A 15,069-nucleotide genomic window follows, 5' to 3' on the forward strand; every position below is an offset into this window, starting at 1 on the left:
TTCATATATAAATTATGTTTAATTTATCTGATTTGTTGCTTTTTTTTACCTCTACTGATTGAAGAGTATGGGTTATAAGTCTGATTACAGCTGTGGTCACTCTATACTGTATGTTTAACCCTTAAAGTCAGATTGGCCCTTAGAAGAGCTGAAAGAAATAACAGATATTATCACCTTATATAAAAATGTAATAAAAACAGTGTTTTTTTTCCACTGTTACTCAAAGTTTAGACCCTACAATTTACATTTTGACAGATTGAAAGTGCATTTAGGAGCAAATATTAATGTTTCAAAGTGATTTTGTTGCTGAAGGTCATCAGTGGCATCTGGGTCTTTGCTAGCATTGTGTTATCTTGTCGAATAAGGGGGTGGTGGAGAATACAGGCGTGGACGGAAATTTCACATTTGTCTTATTGCAGTTTACTCAGACATAGTACAAAAACACATTTTTGAAACTGGGATTTCTCAGAGGTCCCTAGATGCCCCTCAACACTAAGAACGTGCATATGAATATTTTAATATTCAGTAATACTTCATTTACTCTGTATTTATTTTAGCCATTTTGTTTTTCTAAAAGTGTGGCTTTACACATTAAGAACATTTTTTAAGGATACAGTTACATGGATATGAGCTTAAAGTGCATATATCCAAAAGATATTTTTAAATTACAGCCTCTTTGAATGAAGAATCCTATTTAAACTGGGCTCAAATGTAATTTTACCATTAACTTAAAGCCTATGTTGTAGGCAAGTCTGGGCTAATAAATTGTGATGCTTATTCCAATTGCTGCATTCACACAACATGCTGTCAAGAAGCCCTCGTAGCTGACAATCCATATGTTGCATGGAAAAAAAAGAAAACCCTATGGAAGATGTTATTTAATTGCAATTGTTAAAATTGTACATTGGTCAACTGAAAATATGCAACAATTTCAATAAAGACTTAAAAAAATTCTATAAAAGGTAAGTTTTCCCATATAGTATACATCAATACTTTATATTGACAAACTGTACATTGTTAATAAATTTATTCTCATTTATTCTCTTATTAGCCAATTACTCTCATCATAGATGTGTTCTTCTTAATACTTATTAATTATTATTATTATTATTATTAAAGTAGTTTTGTATGCTTGTACAACAACCATGCATATTATGTACAGAAAATGACACATGGTATTGACTAACGCTTGTGTTTGCCAGTAAACAAACATGTAGTATGTAGTATTTAGAGGAAGTTTCTAGATTGACCAGAGTCTTACAAGAGGAAATCTGCTTGCATGTATATGTATGTGCTTTTAGAAAACAGGAAGCCAGCACTGGATGGAGCCATGAGGAACTGGCGATCACGGGACCCATGTGTTCTCCATAGCAACTGCATAATGAGTCAGGAAAGGGATGTCTAGAAAGGAGGAGTGTAAAACTTTTAAGAGGATTCAGGGGGAAGCGTAGAGAGTTCTGTTCGGCTCTGTTCTGACTGAAGACAGGCGGCAGGCCTCTTTGATGTCTGTTTGCTAGGGCTAGGTAAGACTCTGTTACACATTCTCATACTATTGTGATCAATAAATTGTTAACTGAAGAAAAGTAGTTTGTCATTTATGCTCCATTAACCAACACACTGGATAAATAGAAATTAGGTATGAACAGTACCTGGTTAACTGGGATAGTGGGAAATTAGTACCTTCCTAATTAATATTGTGGGAAGAAGTACCGGTTCTTTTACTGCTTGTGAATTTTTAAGGTTATACATATATATATATATATATATATATATATATATATATATATATATATATGCAGAGGTGGTACCTCAACTCCCAGCATTTAACATGAAACTCATTGGCTCAAATCCCATCCAGTTCTATAGTTTTGTACCCTTAATGTGCATCTAGTATAATTACTTTTCTTCTTCACCTGGACCTGCAGGGTAATAGTAAGGAGTTAAAAACATATGGCAAGGAATATTATACATTATCATCACTGTAACAAATGTAAAGGTACGTTGTGTAGTGTTGTATGGGATGGGAGCACTTTTTTTGTACATTCCTTAATAACTGTTGTTGCCTGGTTAGATTTAGCTTTGTTTCACTAAAAATGTTTAAATCTAATGAAGATGTGACAGTATATAGAAAAGACAAAAAAGACAGAAGATGGATCTTATTGGAAGTCTTTTTAAGGGAAATTATTAAAGGAAATTAACTATGATACTTCTAAATACAATAATCTATGTGTTTGTTTTAGGGAGTCAAATTAATGGATTTTAGGAACCACTATAGTGAATTGAAAAAAGGACATATATTTTAATACGTAAACCTATTCAAAATGTATTTTTCTTTAACATGTAGTGGACAAATATGTTTAATATTTGTTTATGAGGAGTACAAATGGACTAAGATATGGTTTTAGAGGCTGATACTCCAGTTTGAATGCATTTAGTGTATTCAGAATAAAATAAGTCAGAATTCAAGGTCTATAGATAAAAAAGGCAGCCTCGGAACAAGAAAAAAAATAAAAATACAATACGGCATCCAAACAAAATGACATGTGAAGCCAATTTTGCATTCTCAAAACACTAACACTCTGGTTGTGGTCCCTGTCACTGCCTACTCAGAAATAGTCATCTCACAGTTTTTAAGCCTGGATTATGAAACTTGCCTTTCATAACTTCTGGTGAGATGGTTGGAACATTAGAAGATTTATCAAATGTTTTTCAGCTTCTTAGAAAAATAGCAACACTTAGAGTTTCAGAAGACTTAAAAAGGCATGCACCTCTTTTGAAGAAAATAAAAAAAAAAGCAAAAAACACCACTTTACAAGATGTAGCTGAGAAAGGAGCTCTCCAGGAAGTAGGTAGATTATTATACAGGTCTGCAATACAGAGAAGAATTCCCCGGAGGAAATGTATTGGTTTCCAAAAAAGAGAAACAATTTTATAAGTCTAAAGAAGAGAAACAGCAGATCAGACATGGCCAAAAACATCTGATCCCATCCCAACATTTTTAAATTGATGTATAATGATCAACAATATAACCAACACAGATATGCCTGACAAGCCAACATGATATTAGTTAGCTGATCAGTTGATTGCACCATATTTAGCTCTTTGAAATCTTGCAATATAAAGGGCAGTATAAATCTAATGTATTATTATTATTATTATTATTATTATTATTATTACTTATATATAAAAAACAAACAAAATATTAGTTAGTTGTGCTGTACAAGTGCAAAACATACAAATGCACAGAACATCAATTCACACCCGAACTATTACCATGACATGAAATCCTGCCTCATTAGGAACATTAGGAATAGCTTTGGACCCAATAAAGGGCCTAATGGTCCCAAGAAGACTTTACCAAACACACACACACACACACACACACACACACACACACACACACACACACACACACACACACACACACACACACACACACACACACACACTCCCAGCTGTAATGCTAGATGTTCAGTCTACACCACGGCAGCCAGCTGATTGGAATACTAAACAAGAAAAAAAAATGCAATGCCACGCATGATGTAGCTCAGCCCCTGTCCTCCGCTCTCGCTGAGGCCAAAAGTTCAGTCTATATTAAGGAGTCATATTACTGTTTTTCTCTTGTAGCTCATGTGCCTGTGCCTCGTATGTTTTCTCGTAAACTTCAGCTGTGCATCATCACCCTCTGATCACCTCTGCTTTTAGTCAGCTGTTTACCTCATTACATCTGCTGGGGATGAGGTCGTCTCTACATCATTTCTTTAATGAAAAGTGGCCTAAACTGAGCTCAGTCCTCTGTCTCTCCGTATGGATGTGTGTGTCTGTGTGTGTGTGTGTGTGTGTGTGTGTGAGAGAGAGAGAGAGATTGTGTGTGTGTGTAGAAAGATTAAGACTCTTTTATGGGTCAGTGACCAGTATTGCTTCTAGCTAATTGCGGACTTAAAACTTGAACTCTCACTCATGCATTTACTCTCACAAACCCACAAAGACACACACGGTCCTCGTTCCCTGCCTCCGAGACTGTGCTATCACCATGGTAACAGCAGATGGAGCGACTATCAAACTGCATGGATTGTTCAGTTGTTATCTCTGTTTTGTTCTCTCTCTCTGTCTCTCTCTATCATTCAGTCCTGTTCCCACCCTGCCGTGGTCTCTCACGTGCACTCTTTCATTGTCAGTGTGTGTTATTGACCATCCCTCACTTACACACCACCACAAACAAAGATGTGCTCAATGAGAACACAATACGGGTTTTCACTCTCACTCTCCACATTCCTCTGCTTCCTCCCCAGGCTCTCCTATCGCAGCTGGTGGTGTGACGTCCTAACTCTTCCTTCCCAGCATGGCTGTGTCACTGTGGTTCACAGGGGTGTGTGTGCTCACTCTGACTTACGTCTCCCCTTCTAGCCAGGGTAAGTGCAATGGGACTAATTTTGTGTAATTTCAAGCTATTGATCCCAACAACATTTAGCAAGAAATGAATCCCAAAACCTGAGAAGCAATATATTGGGCCGGTGTGATGCTCATTTGTGTGAAATTGTCAGATATACAATAAGAAATTGTTTTTGCAATTTTGAATAGAAGCTAAAGAGAAACTCAAGAACAAAAAAATTACATCTGAACAGATTTTAAATTTGCATTTAAGTGTGTGTGAGAAGGTGCATGCAGCTAAAAGATGTTTAGCTATTCAGCACCAGGGACAGTTACAGTACACCCACTGCATGCTACTCATGCTAACATTTTAAAACAGCACACAACCATGGTGTTTAAACGTGGGTTTAATCATGAGCAGCGCACACCCCGCTGTGTGCATCATACTTGAGCTGATACGAGCAACTGGATTAAGGTAATGGTGATGGGATTTTCTCAAATAATCCTGTTATACACAGATCCCCTTCACATAGAGTGTGTCCAACATATTAAGATATGGTCCTCAAAGAAAAAAGAAAACTGAAATCCGAAACTTGCCAGATTGTTTTCACCTATTTCCTGACAGTCAACCACACATGTGTTATCAACCCGACTGTCGTGAAACACAAGAAATTGTTATGTGCCTACGCACCACATCTATTCTCAAGGAGGGTGTCACAATGAGGGTGTGATGTGATTTATGCCACCAATCGCACTCTGCATCTTTCCAGCGTAATGTTTCACACGTGCATTTAAAACATGGTGTTGGGAGTGTTGATAGCTTCAGAACATAGTTTGTTTTCTTTAAACATTTTAAGCAAATACATGTTTGAGGAGGACTGACAGAAGCAATAAGAACAAAGTGTTTATCATTAATGTGCATCATTAATCCTGTTCATCATTGTTAATAACTGATCCAGTCCCAAGAACAGGTATTTAAATAGGTTTATTACTTTATCATATATAGATCTCTGGATTCATCACATGGAGTAACAGTTGTTTTCTGAAACTCTTGGAGGATCTTTTCAAAGCCTGAAAATACATAATGACTCATAATAATTTCATCAGGGTGGAAATGTCAGGCAGTCATCACTGCAGCAGACTAAAATGAACCATGTTGAAACTTTAGCAATTATATGCCTGATATATGGGAAAGATGTGGTATCCATGGTGACCAGAGGGTGAGTCATGATAACTGTGGCACTTGGGTAAACTTTTCAAATTAACCACAAGCACAAGCACTAAGTACATAGTCACAGAGCAATTAGCTAGGCTTTATATTCTTAATATTGGAAAAATTCTTATTTGTAATTGGCCTTTGCCCTTGATAGTAAAAGCTAAATTGGCATTCAGCCCTGGATCAAATGACTATGTAGTTGTCATATTTATTGGCTCCTGCTCAGATGAGCAGTGATGAAACATGACCTCCATTTTTGTGTTTGCTGCACCTGAAACTGCGAGATTTAGAGCAGCTCAGAAATAAGCTTTACAACTGCATGTACACCAACCCATGCATCTTACATTGAGGCTCTAAACTTGACATGAACACTAAAGTGTGGATTAAAAGGATGCAATGGATTCATTTTTGAGTGTTCACAGTGGGCTGAAAACCCAACAACATACAATCTCAGTCATTTTGAGACCAATATTTTACCATTTTTAAGCACATTGGTTGGTTTTATCTATCTTAAAGGCTGAATAATTATGATTTTTTCCTTTAAAATAATTTAAAATGTTCTCATTTGCTGCGAGGGATAAAAAGAAGCTTCCCTATAAACAATCTGTCTCCTACATCAACAATGTCTTTGTCAAGTTTTTCTCCTTCAAAATAAGAGTTCCAATCATATGCGACTCCCCACGGTTGCCTAACAACAACAAGGCAGCGTTTGGTATTTTATGTTGGCAAAAGCGCAGCACCGTGCAGGTATGGAAGCTAGTAAAAGAAGCGGACCAGAAATAGTTTCAGAAAAACCTTAAAAGCCTGGCATCCTGCTAAAAAAACAAACGGCCAAAATTGGAATAAAACGAGGATCAATATTGGAGAACCTTTTGCAAGGTGGAGAAGTCTAAGCTGGCAAAGTTTCTCCTCGACAGGTAAACACCGGAATTTTGCTTAAATTAACCGAAAAGTTTATTTTGATTTACAAAGATTTTAGTCTAATTTATTTCTCGGCACTCATTAAATTAATTTGTGGGACTGTATGGAGGTATTAGTGGAGTAAATTGGTGGCCTATTAGTTTACAACAACAAATGTAATGATGTTTGGGCCAAGTGAATACTGTGTTTTTCTCTTTCAACTGCAGTTCTGATTTGCAACACTAGGTGTCAATGCTACTAATTTTGCCTTTAAGAGTAATTCTTAGTAATAATCTTTAGAGTAAAGAATTCTGATTTTTTTAAGAAAGAAAGAATGTGGATAAATATTTTGATATTTCTTCAAAATCATGTTACACTGACTGGAAAAAAATATAAGCAGATGTAATTTCAACACATTTTATATTTTAAACAAAACAGTATAGATATGCAGATATATATGTATGCCACCAATAACTGCCTTGAGGACCTTGAAGTTCAACCTGCACCTACACCAAAAGCACAACTTTTCCTTTGCTAATATCTGTAAAGTAGTTCTGGATGTTAAGAAAAGCTTTATTTAATGCCTACTTGAATTACTTATTTATTTGTTTAGCAAGCCCTGTTAAAATATTAAATACAAGTTTTAATCAGTTGGTAAAAAAAAGAAGAAAAAGATTCATTTTAACCACTCTGAATGAATTTAAAAAGTGGTTTAATGTCATTGCACCAAACTGTGAAAACTGACTACTGCATCTAGCTGTGTAGGACTTGCTCCTGCAAGACAGTGGAAAAAGAAAAACTTTTTTTTTTCTTTTTTAAAGTCAGGGTTAATGGACATTGTGGTCAATCACAGCCTGATTGAAAGTTGAAATCCTTCTTCTTCCGTTGTAGTAGTCTGCAGGGCTATCATCACATCCAGATTTTGATTAAAGTAGAGTACCCTCTGCACCATTCTCCTCCTTATTTTCTCCTTCTCCTCCTTGTCTCATGGGTAGCGATGTCCCGGGCCGCCATGCCATTTGGGCTGCTGCGCCGGGAACTGGCATGCGAGGGTTACCCCATAGAGCTACGCTGCCCGGGAAGCGATGTGGTTATGGTGGAGACAGCTAATTACGGACGCACTGATGACAAGATCTGTGATGCAGACCCCTTCCAGATGGAGAACACACAGTGTTACCTCCCGGATGCACTAAAGATTATGTCCCAGAGGTTTGTATCTGTCGAGCTGCACATTTTGCTGACGGTACACATTTGCATTATTGTTAAAAAAAATATATAGCAAAACCAGAGATGATGATGTAATTCATAAGCTTTTTGAATATCTCTTAAGTGTTTTGGGAGCAGATAAACCAATCAATGCAAGCTTGTACTGTTTAGTACGGTGTGTATGTGTGTCTGTAATGTACATGTTGATTAGGATGAAACATTACACAAAGCTTGGTGCTTGTGTTGTGTGTCATGTGTAGGTGCAAACGCAGCAATCTCTCCAGCTGAGTCTCTAGTGTAGCAGTGTACTCAGCAGCATTTTCCTAGAAGAAGTGATCAATATTCAGCTAGAGGGAGATCAGGCAAATGGAGCGTCCTTCGCCTCCCCTTTCCTGTCTGTTAATCATTCTCCTTCCTTTCTTTGTTTTCTCATTCCATCATCCCTTTGACTTATCAACCCATCCTTCCATCTGCTGTTCTCCAGATGTAACAACAGAACTCAGTGTGTGGTGGTTGCCGGGGTCGACGTCTTCCCAGACCCCTGCCCCGGAACATACAAGTACTTGGAGATTCAGTATGAGTGTGTCCCTTACAGTGAGTATGCATCCATATATAAATAAATATACACATAATCACTTTCGCTGTGCACACACATACATACACAAACACACTCACAAGTACACAAATTTAACCTGATTATGTCAAGATGCATTTTAGATTTGAAGTTTATTTTTGATCTTGTAACTTTTGATGCTGACTATTTTCCTGAGAGACTGATAGAAAAGACTTTTTTTTTCTCAGGAAGTGTGCGTGCATGTTGATGTTTTTCAGTTACAAAAAAGAGAAAAATGGATGCAGAGAGTACAGAGGATAAAAAACTATAGGGCATTTTGCAAACTGTCACAAAATACCACATGTATGCGTGGGTGAGCGTATGCAGTTGGGCGTGCATGCGTGTATGTTTTCTTTTTCAGATTCACACCACAGGAGTTGCTCTCTTTTCTCCACAGGAGCCTGATTGAGGGAAGGAGAGATTGGGGAGGTGGGGATGGGAAAAGGGGGGAGAGGAGGGGGGGAGGGCTTGGGTGAAGAAGGGGGGGTATGTTGGGGATTTTTTGTGCTTCTTCTTCTCCTTCCTTTTACATGAACAATAATGTTTGTGGTGAGAATGAGCTCCAAAATCTTTATCTGTGCAAATTTCTTTTTCTTCCTTTCTTTCTTTCTTTCTTTCTTTCTTTCTTTCTTTCTTTCTTTCTTTCTTTCTTTCTTTCTTTCTTTCTTTCTTGCTTGCTTCTCTTTACTCCCCTTCTTTCACCCTCTGACTTTTCTTTCTTTCTCTCCCTCTTTTTTTCCTATGCTTGAGTAGAAGTGGACCAAAAAGGTAAAGACAATACATTGTAGCATCTTGATCTCTCCTTACCCCCAACCCCTCTCTTTTCTCTCCTTCTCTTCCTCTATCCTACCATTTCTCTCTTCCTCCAACCCTAGGACGTTGTTTCGTAGTCATGCTGGATGTTGCCCCCTTCCCCTTTTTTCATTTCCTACTCAGTTGTTTTTTTCCACATTTTATCCATCTCTTGTTGTATCCAAAGCCGTCCTTTTATCCAATTTTATCCAGGTTGTGCACCTAGCCTCTCCTATTCTTCTCTCCTCTTTTTCACTTCTTGCTTCTGGTTGATCTCTCCATCTCTTATTTCTTTCCCTCAATCTCTCTGTGCACGCAAATATAAACACAACTGATCACACAAACATAAACACACTCTTCCTATGATGCTTTCTCTTATCTATTTCCCTTTAACACAAGCACTAGTTTCGTTCTTTCTTTCTTTCTTTCTTTCTTTCTTTCTTTCTTTCTTTCTTTCTTTCTTTCTTTCTTTCTTTCTTTCTTTCTTTCTTTCTTTCTTTCACAACTCTGTCTTTCCTTCTTGTCCAGTTATCATCTTCATGCTTATTTTCCCTTTTCTTCCCTTATAGGAAGAGCCCCTTATTTATCTTCATAGGAAAAATAAGACAAAATGTGTGTGATTGTTTATCCGTCTGGATGTGTGCTTACCAAGCACTGCCTATGTGTGTGAGTGTGTGTGCATGCCTATTTGCATGCCAGTGTGAGACTGTTCAGTTTACATGTGTGTCCATAGAGTTATTGACATGTGTGTGGACCAATCGTACTCGGCGTAAACTAACCTGCCCTCTCATTCACTTCAAGGCAAAATTTAGCCCTGCCTTCTGCGTCCCTGACTCTACCTCACACTTTTCTTCACTCTTTTTGCACTAACCCACATACACACGCATATATATGCACACTCACTACATACATAAAGCACACAAATACACTCACACTCCTTTCATTGCAGTGTCCCTGTTGTATTACTCACCACACACACACTAACAGTGTGTGATTTCCAACACTTATTCGTCTCCTCTGTTGCTTGCCTCTCAAGACCAGGACAGGTGTTTTAAATCTCTCTTTCTCTTTTTCTCTTCATTCTTTTTTTCTTAATCTCGCTGCATCGACCGCATCTAATTCAATCCATTTTTCATGCATTGATCCATTTTCTCCCCACATCTGCCTCTACTTTCTTTCCCCTGCTTATTCACTTCACTTTTTGCTCTTTTGGCTCGTTCCCTGTTTTTTTTCTTTCTCACATCCTGCTTCTTGCCCTCCCAAACACCTATCTTCCAGTTTTCGTGTGTCCTGGCTCACTGCTCAGCATCCAGCCAGCCTCCTCACTCCTGGAGGCAGAACATCAGTCAGGGGCCTGGTGTAAGGACCCCCTACAAGCTGGTGACAGGTTGTATGTCATGCCTTGGACACCGTATAGAACAGAGGTGCTGTATGAATATGCCTCGTGGGATGACTTCCGGCAGAACAGAGTCACCACTACCTATAAGTGAGTGTTTTTGTACTATAAGTATAGCTCTTTAAGTAATCAGTTGCTTAGGGATTTTTGAGCCATGGAAATTGTATTTCAGAAGAGGTAGTGGTAGAATAAAATGGTTTTGACTCCAAATGAAAACTTAATCTATGATTCTGGACTCTTAAAACACTCATTTGCTGAAATAAATGATCAATTAACAGCTCTCTGAGATCTCATTAAATGGCTTTTAATGTTCTTACCTGGAGTAACAACAACCATAATCTTTATTCGTGCACAAACCCATGTGGCATAATGCTTTCCAATGAGTCCTTTCGATATATATAGTGACAGAAGTGCATGCAAAAATAAAAAAGTATGTTTAAATTTCACAGAAACTTTTATGTGAAATTAGCCAAAACCATTAAAATTTGGATAGCAGTTCCATCTAATTATGGGATCCTGTTTTGATAGTAAGGAGCCACAGAGAAAATAGTTTCTCTGAGAATGAGAATTCTCACAAAAAAATACAAATATTCACTAAAACTATATCTTTCTAGAGGCTATTTTGTTAATTTACAGGTAAATAATTTTCTCTGGACAGTTCTGAAATTAGCTGACAGCTTTTTGATGTTTTATGTCATTAAGAAAAACCTTGACCAAGATGCTTCAGGCAGTTGAGGAGTATCATTATGTATAAGTTAATAATCTACTACAAGGAAAGGGAAAGTCCCAAAATGCCCATTCTGACCTCTAATATAATTCTTTGACCCAGGCTGCCTAGCCGTGTGGATGGTACTGGCTTTGTGGTGTACGATGGCGCTGTGTTTTATAACAAGGAGCGAACACGCAACCTGGTCAAGTATGACTTGCGCACACGTATCAAGAGCGGTGAGGCAGTGGTGGTCAATGCCAACTACCATGACACCTCTCCTTACCGCTGGGGAGGGAAGTCAGACATCGATCTGGCAGTGGACGAGAACGGCCTGTGGGTTATCTACTCTACTGAAGCCAATAACGGACGCATCGTGGTCAGCCAGGTAGGAAGGAAAGATCAATGACAAGAGTTTGAAAGGAAAACAGGAAGAAAGGGAAGACTATATGAAAGTTCCTAATCTGCTCATGTCTTCTCTGCCTTGCAGGTGAACCCATACACCTTGCGATTTGAGGGCACATGGGCCACAGGCTTTGACAAACGTGGGGCGAGCAATGCCTTCATGGCCTGTGGTGTGCTCTACGCTGTGCGCTCCGTCTTCCAGGATGATGAAGGGCAGGCAGACAGTCGAGCCAGCAGCAACATGGTGGTTTACGCCTATGACACCAGCCGCGGACAGGAGCTCCCAGTTCAGATTCCATTCCCCAACCCTTACCAGTATATCTCATCCATAGATTACAACCCTAGAGACAACCAGCTGTATGTGTGGAATAACTATTATGTGCTTAGATATCCTCTACAGTTTACTCCTCCACCACCAACTAAAGGTCAGAACATAAACACTGTTGTGATTGGGAGTGCATAATAATATAGACGATTAACATGGTCTTCGTCCTCCAGGTCCCCTCTCATCACTGATGACAACCGTCCGCTCCTACACAGCTACAGTCGCCTTGACTCCAGTGCGGCCATCAGCCTCACACCCAATTGGCGTCATCAACAGGGGCCCTTTTGACCAGCGGCCAATCACAGCCATGGTTCCACTCACCCCACGCCCTCCTCTGCGTGTCCCCTTGGCTCCTGGCGGGCCCGGCCAGGTGAGCGGATGTGAGGGCCGGGTGGCGCGAGGCGTTCAGTGGCCCCCAACTCTAAAGGGCGAGACAGTGGAGAGACCCTGCCCTAAAGGATCTCTGGGTAGGTGTGGCATGTCTGTGTATGTGTGAGCTTGCCAGTGTGTGTGCGTGTGTATCTAGTTTCCCTTTGAAATGTACTCTAATGTTCTCTCTTTGAACTCTGGTGAGACATAAAAAAGCGTTGCAGCATGTGGTGACAATGGGTTTGGCAATTTTTCCTCTCGCTGTGCAGCTGTTTTCCTCAGCCCAGCCTCCCTTGGCAGAAAAGCTGTTATGCAGATTATGTAGATAATCCTACGATGTGTTTTGCCCCTTGAGAATCATGTTGAATCATTAGGACATGGGTTTAGCAGAAAGGTGATGATTATTACTAGAACAGTCTTAACTTCTATTATGTTTATAACTATAAGCAGGTGTGTCTGTTATATCATTCTTACACTTAATTTGCAGAAGTAGTGTGTAACAGACTAACTAGTCCTGTTTTTCATTAAATGTCAGTTAGGTTTATCTCTACAGTTTCACAATTATGCAAATAATCATCTGGGTGGTTTTGTATAAAGCACCAAATAGCAGACAAAGCCAGCAAGGCACTGAAAAAGATATTCAGGTAAACTAAATCTTAGAACATCACTTATAAGTTCAAAACCAAAATCAAACCTGCAGTTGCAATCAGATATATTTTTGTTTGCATGCAAGGATTAAATATGCACAGGGAAACATACATGAAGAATCTGAACTGACAAACCGAATTTAAGTTCTACAGAACACGAGCTGTCCTTTCTCTTTCTGACGTTTGTGTCCATGCTCTGTCTCTGCAGGTATAGCCTCCTATCAATGCATGTCTTCCCCGGTGGGATGGAACTCCAGAGGACCTGACCTTTCCAACTGCACCTCTCCCTGGGTCAGCCAAATTGCACAGAAGGTCAGTCATACAGACACTTAACCATGCACATACACACACAGTGCAAATGTCCTAAAGCCACTCAGGAAACAGCTCTCTCTTTAATGTCAAAACATTTGACATTACAAACGCCCCCGCCTCACTCCAGATTAAGAGCGGAGAGAACGCTGCCAACATTGCCGGGGAGTTGGTCAACCTGACCCGGGGGCGGATCTATGCCGGTGATGTCAGCATGTCCGTCAAACTAATCGAACAGCTGCTGGACATACTGGACTCTCAGCTTCAGGCTCTGAGACCAGCCAATAAAGAGCCAGCAGCACGTAATTACAACAAGGTAAATTGCTTCTGTTATCAGCGTGGATGTGTACTCGACCTTTTCTGGAAATGAGAGTAGAAATGTCAGTGATGACAATTCTATTAATTGTAATTATAAATATTTTCCTTCTTTTCAGCTACAGAAGAGAGAACGAACGTGCAAGGCTTATGTTCAGGTAAGATAGATAGATAGATAGATAGATAAATAGATAGATAGACAGACAGACAGACAGACAGACAGACAGACAGACAGACAGACAGACAGATAGATAGATAGATAGATAGATAGATAGATAGATAGATAGATAGATAGATAGATAGTTAAATAATACTCTTTGTCACTCTCTTTCCTTGCAAGGCGGTTGTTCAGACAGTTGACAACCTGCTGGGCCCTGAAGCTCTGGTGTCCTGGGCCGACATGAGCAGTGTGGACCAGTCACGCTCTGCATCACTGCTACTGGATGCGGTTGAAAAAGGAGCGTTTCTATTGGCTAATAATCTCTATGAGGGCCGTTTTAGTGACAGAGCGCCAAATATTGGTATGTGATCTTTCTCTTGCTTGGTTTTTTTGTCGCACAAATGACTAATTCATTAAGACTCTGTTTCTGTTTCTGAATCACTGCTCAGATCTGGAGGTCTACGTGCTAAATACAGAGGCAGACATACAGGACTTGACGTTTCCTCACTCCTATGACAGTGACAGCATCCTACAGATATCAGCATTGGCTCTACAACAGTACAGTAACAATGGTCAGTGGCACCTCTTTGAACAAGCCAATATATACCTAAAAAATAGCAAATTGTACAGATGGTTTGCGGAAGTTAAACCAGTCTTCATAGATCACAGCTGCAAAAATAAAAAAATTATAATATATAAATGTCTACATATATCTAAATGGATCAATTTAAATACAGAATTTCAGCGTTTTTACTAAGTCATTCTCCCCTGTGGTTTTCTCTGTAGGCCAAGTAAAGCTGGTCCTTTCCCTCTATAAGAACTTGGGCTCCTTCTTGACCACCCAGAACTCAACCTTGCGGCTGGGGCTGGGGCTGGGCCAGGGCTCAGATGCCAGGCACAAGACCCTCGTGGTCAACTCTCATGTCATCTCAGCCTCTGTGCACAGAGGCTCCAACAGAGTGTACCTCACTGAACCAGTGATCTTCACTCTCAGACACCTTCAGGTCTGTTTTAAAATGTATTCAGTTCCAAATCAACATCTGCTACAATAAGTGTATTTTTAATGCTGTGCATAAACTATTTTGATTTATGTTATGATGTGTTTATCTCTGATCTGCAGCTGGAGAATCACTTTGGTCCCAACTGTTCTTTCTGGAACTCATCAGGAGTCTCTGGGAGTGGCAGGTGGTCTACACAGGGCTGCCGCCTGTTACACACAAACAACACACACACAACTTGCGCCTGCAACCATCTGTCCAGCTATGCTGTCCTCATGACATACCAGCAACCTGCTGTAAGTCACACACCACATATCAATACACAACAAGATTTAATTTAA

At 39.5% G+C, this 15,069-nt stretch overlaps 1 protein-coding gene across 6 annotated transcripts in view; it reads left to right on the forward strand.

Moving 5' to 3' along the window:
- LOC121637827 (adhesion G protein-coupled receptor L1-like) overlaps window positions 1-15,069 on the forward strand; it is a 35,418-nt gene that overhangs the window by 10,813 nt on the left and 9,536 nt on the right. For 4 of the 6 annotated variants that reach the window (XM_041982125.1, XM_041982128.1, XM_041982130.1 and 1 more), the window contains 15 exons: window positions 4,293-4,412; window positions 7,483-7,696; window positions 8,178-8,287; window positions 9,060-9,074; window positions 10,377-10,584; window positions 11,324-11,588; window positions 11,691-12,030; window positions 12,104-12,397; window positions 13,155-13,258; window positions 13,386-13,571; window positions 13,690-13,728; window positions 13,911-14,091; window positions 14,180-14,302; window positions 14,517-14,734; window positions 14,851-15,024. In XM_041982125.1, coding sequence (XP_041838059.1) covers window positions 4,343-4,412; window positions 7,483-7,696; window positions 8,178-8,287; window positions 9,060-9,074; window positions 10,377-10,584; window positions 11,324-11,588; window positions 11,691-12,030; window positions 12,104-12,397; window positions 13,155-13,258; window positions 13,386-13,571; window positions 13,690-13,728; window positions 13,911-14,091; window positions 14,180-14,302; window positions 14,517-14,734; window positions 14,851-15,024 — 2,541 coding nt within the window. In that variant the 5' untranslated portion in view covers window positions 4,293-4,342. The remainder of the gene's footprint in view (window positions 1-4,292; window positions 4,413-7,482; window positions 7,697-8,177; window positions 8,288-9,059; window positions 9,075-10,376; window positions 10,585-11,323; window positions 11,589-11,690; window positions 12,031-12,103; window positions 12,398-13,154; window positions 13,259-13,385; window positions 13,572-13,689; window positions 13,729-13,910; window positions 14,092-14,179; window positions 14,303-14,516; window positions 14,735-14,850; window positions 15,025-15,069) is intronic. The other 2 variants (XM_041982129.1, XM_041982131.1) reach the window with 1 other exon arrangement.

The sequence above is a fragment of the Melanotaenia boesemani genome, chromosome 4 (genome assembly GCF_017639745.1).
Source record: "Melanotaenia boesemani isolate fMelBoe1 chromosome 4, fMelBoe1.pri, whole genome shotgun sequence".
Lineage (NCBI taxonomy): Eukaryota > Metazoa > Chordata > Actinopteri > Atheriniformes > Melanotaeniidae > Melanotaenia > Melanotaenia boesemani.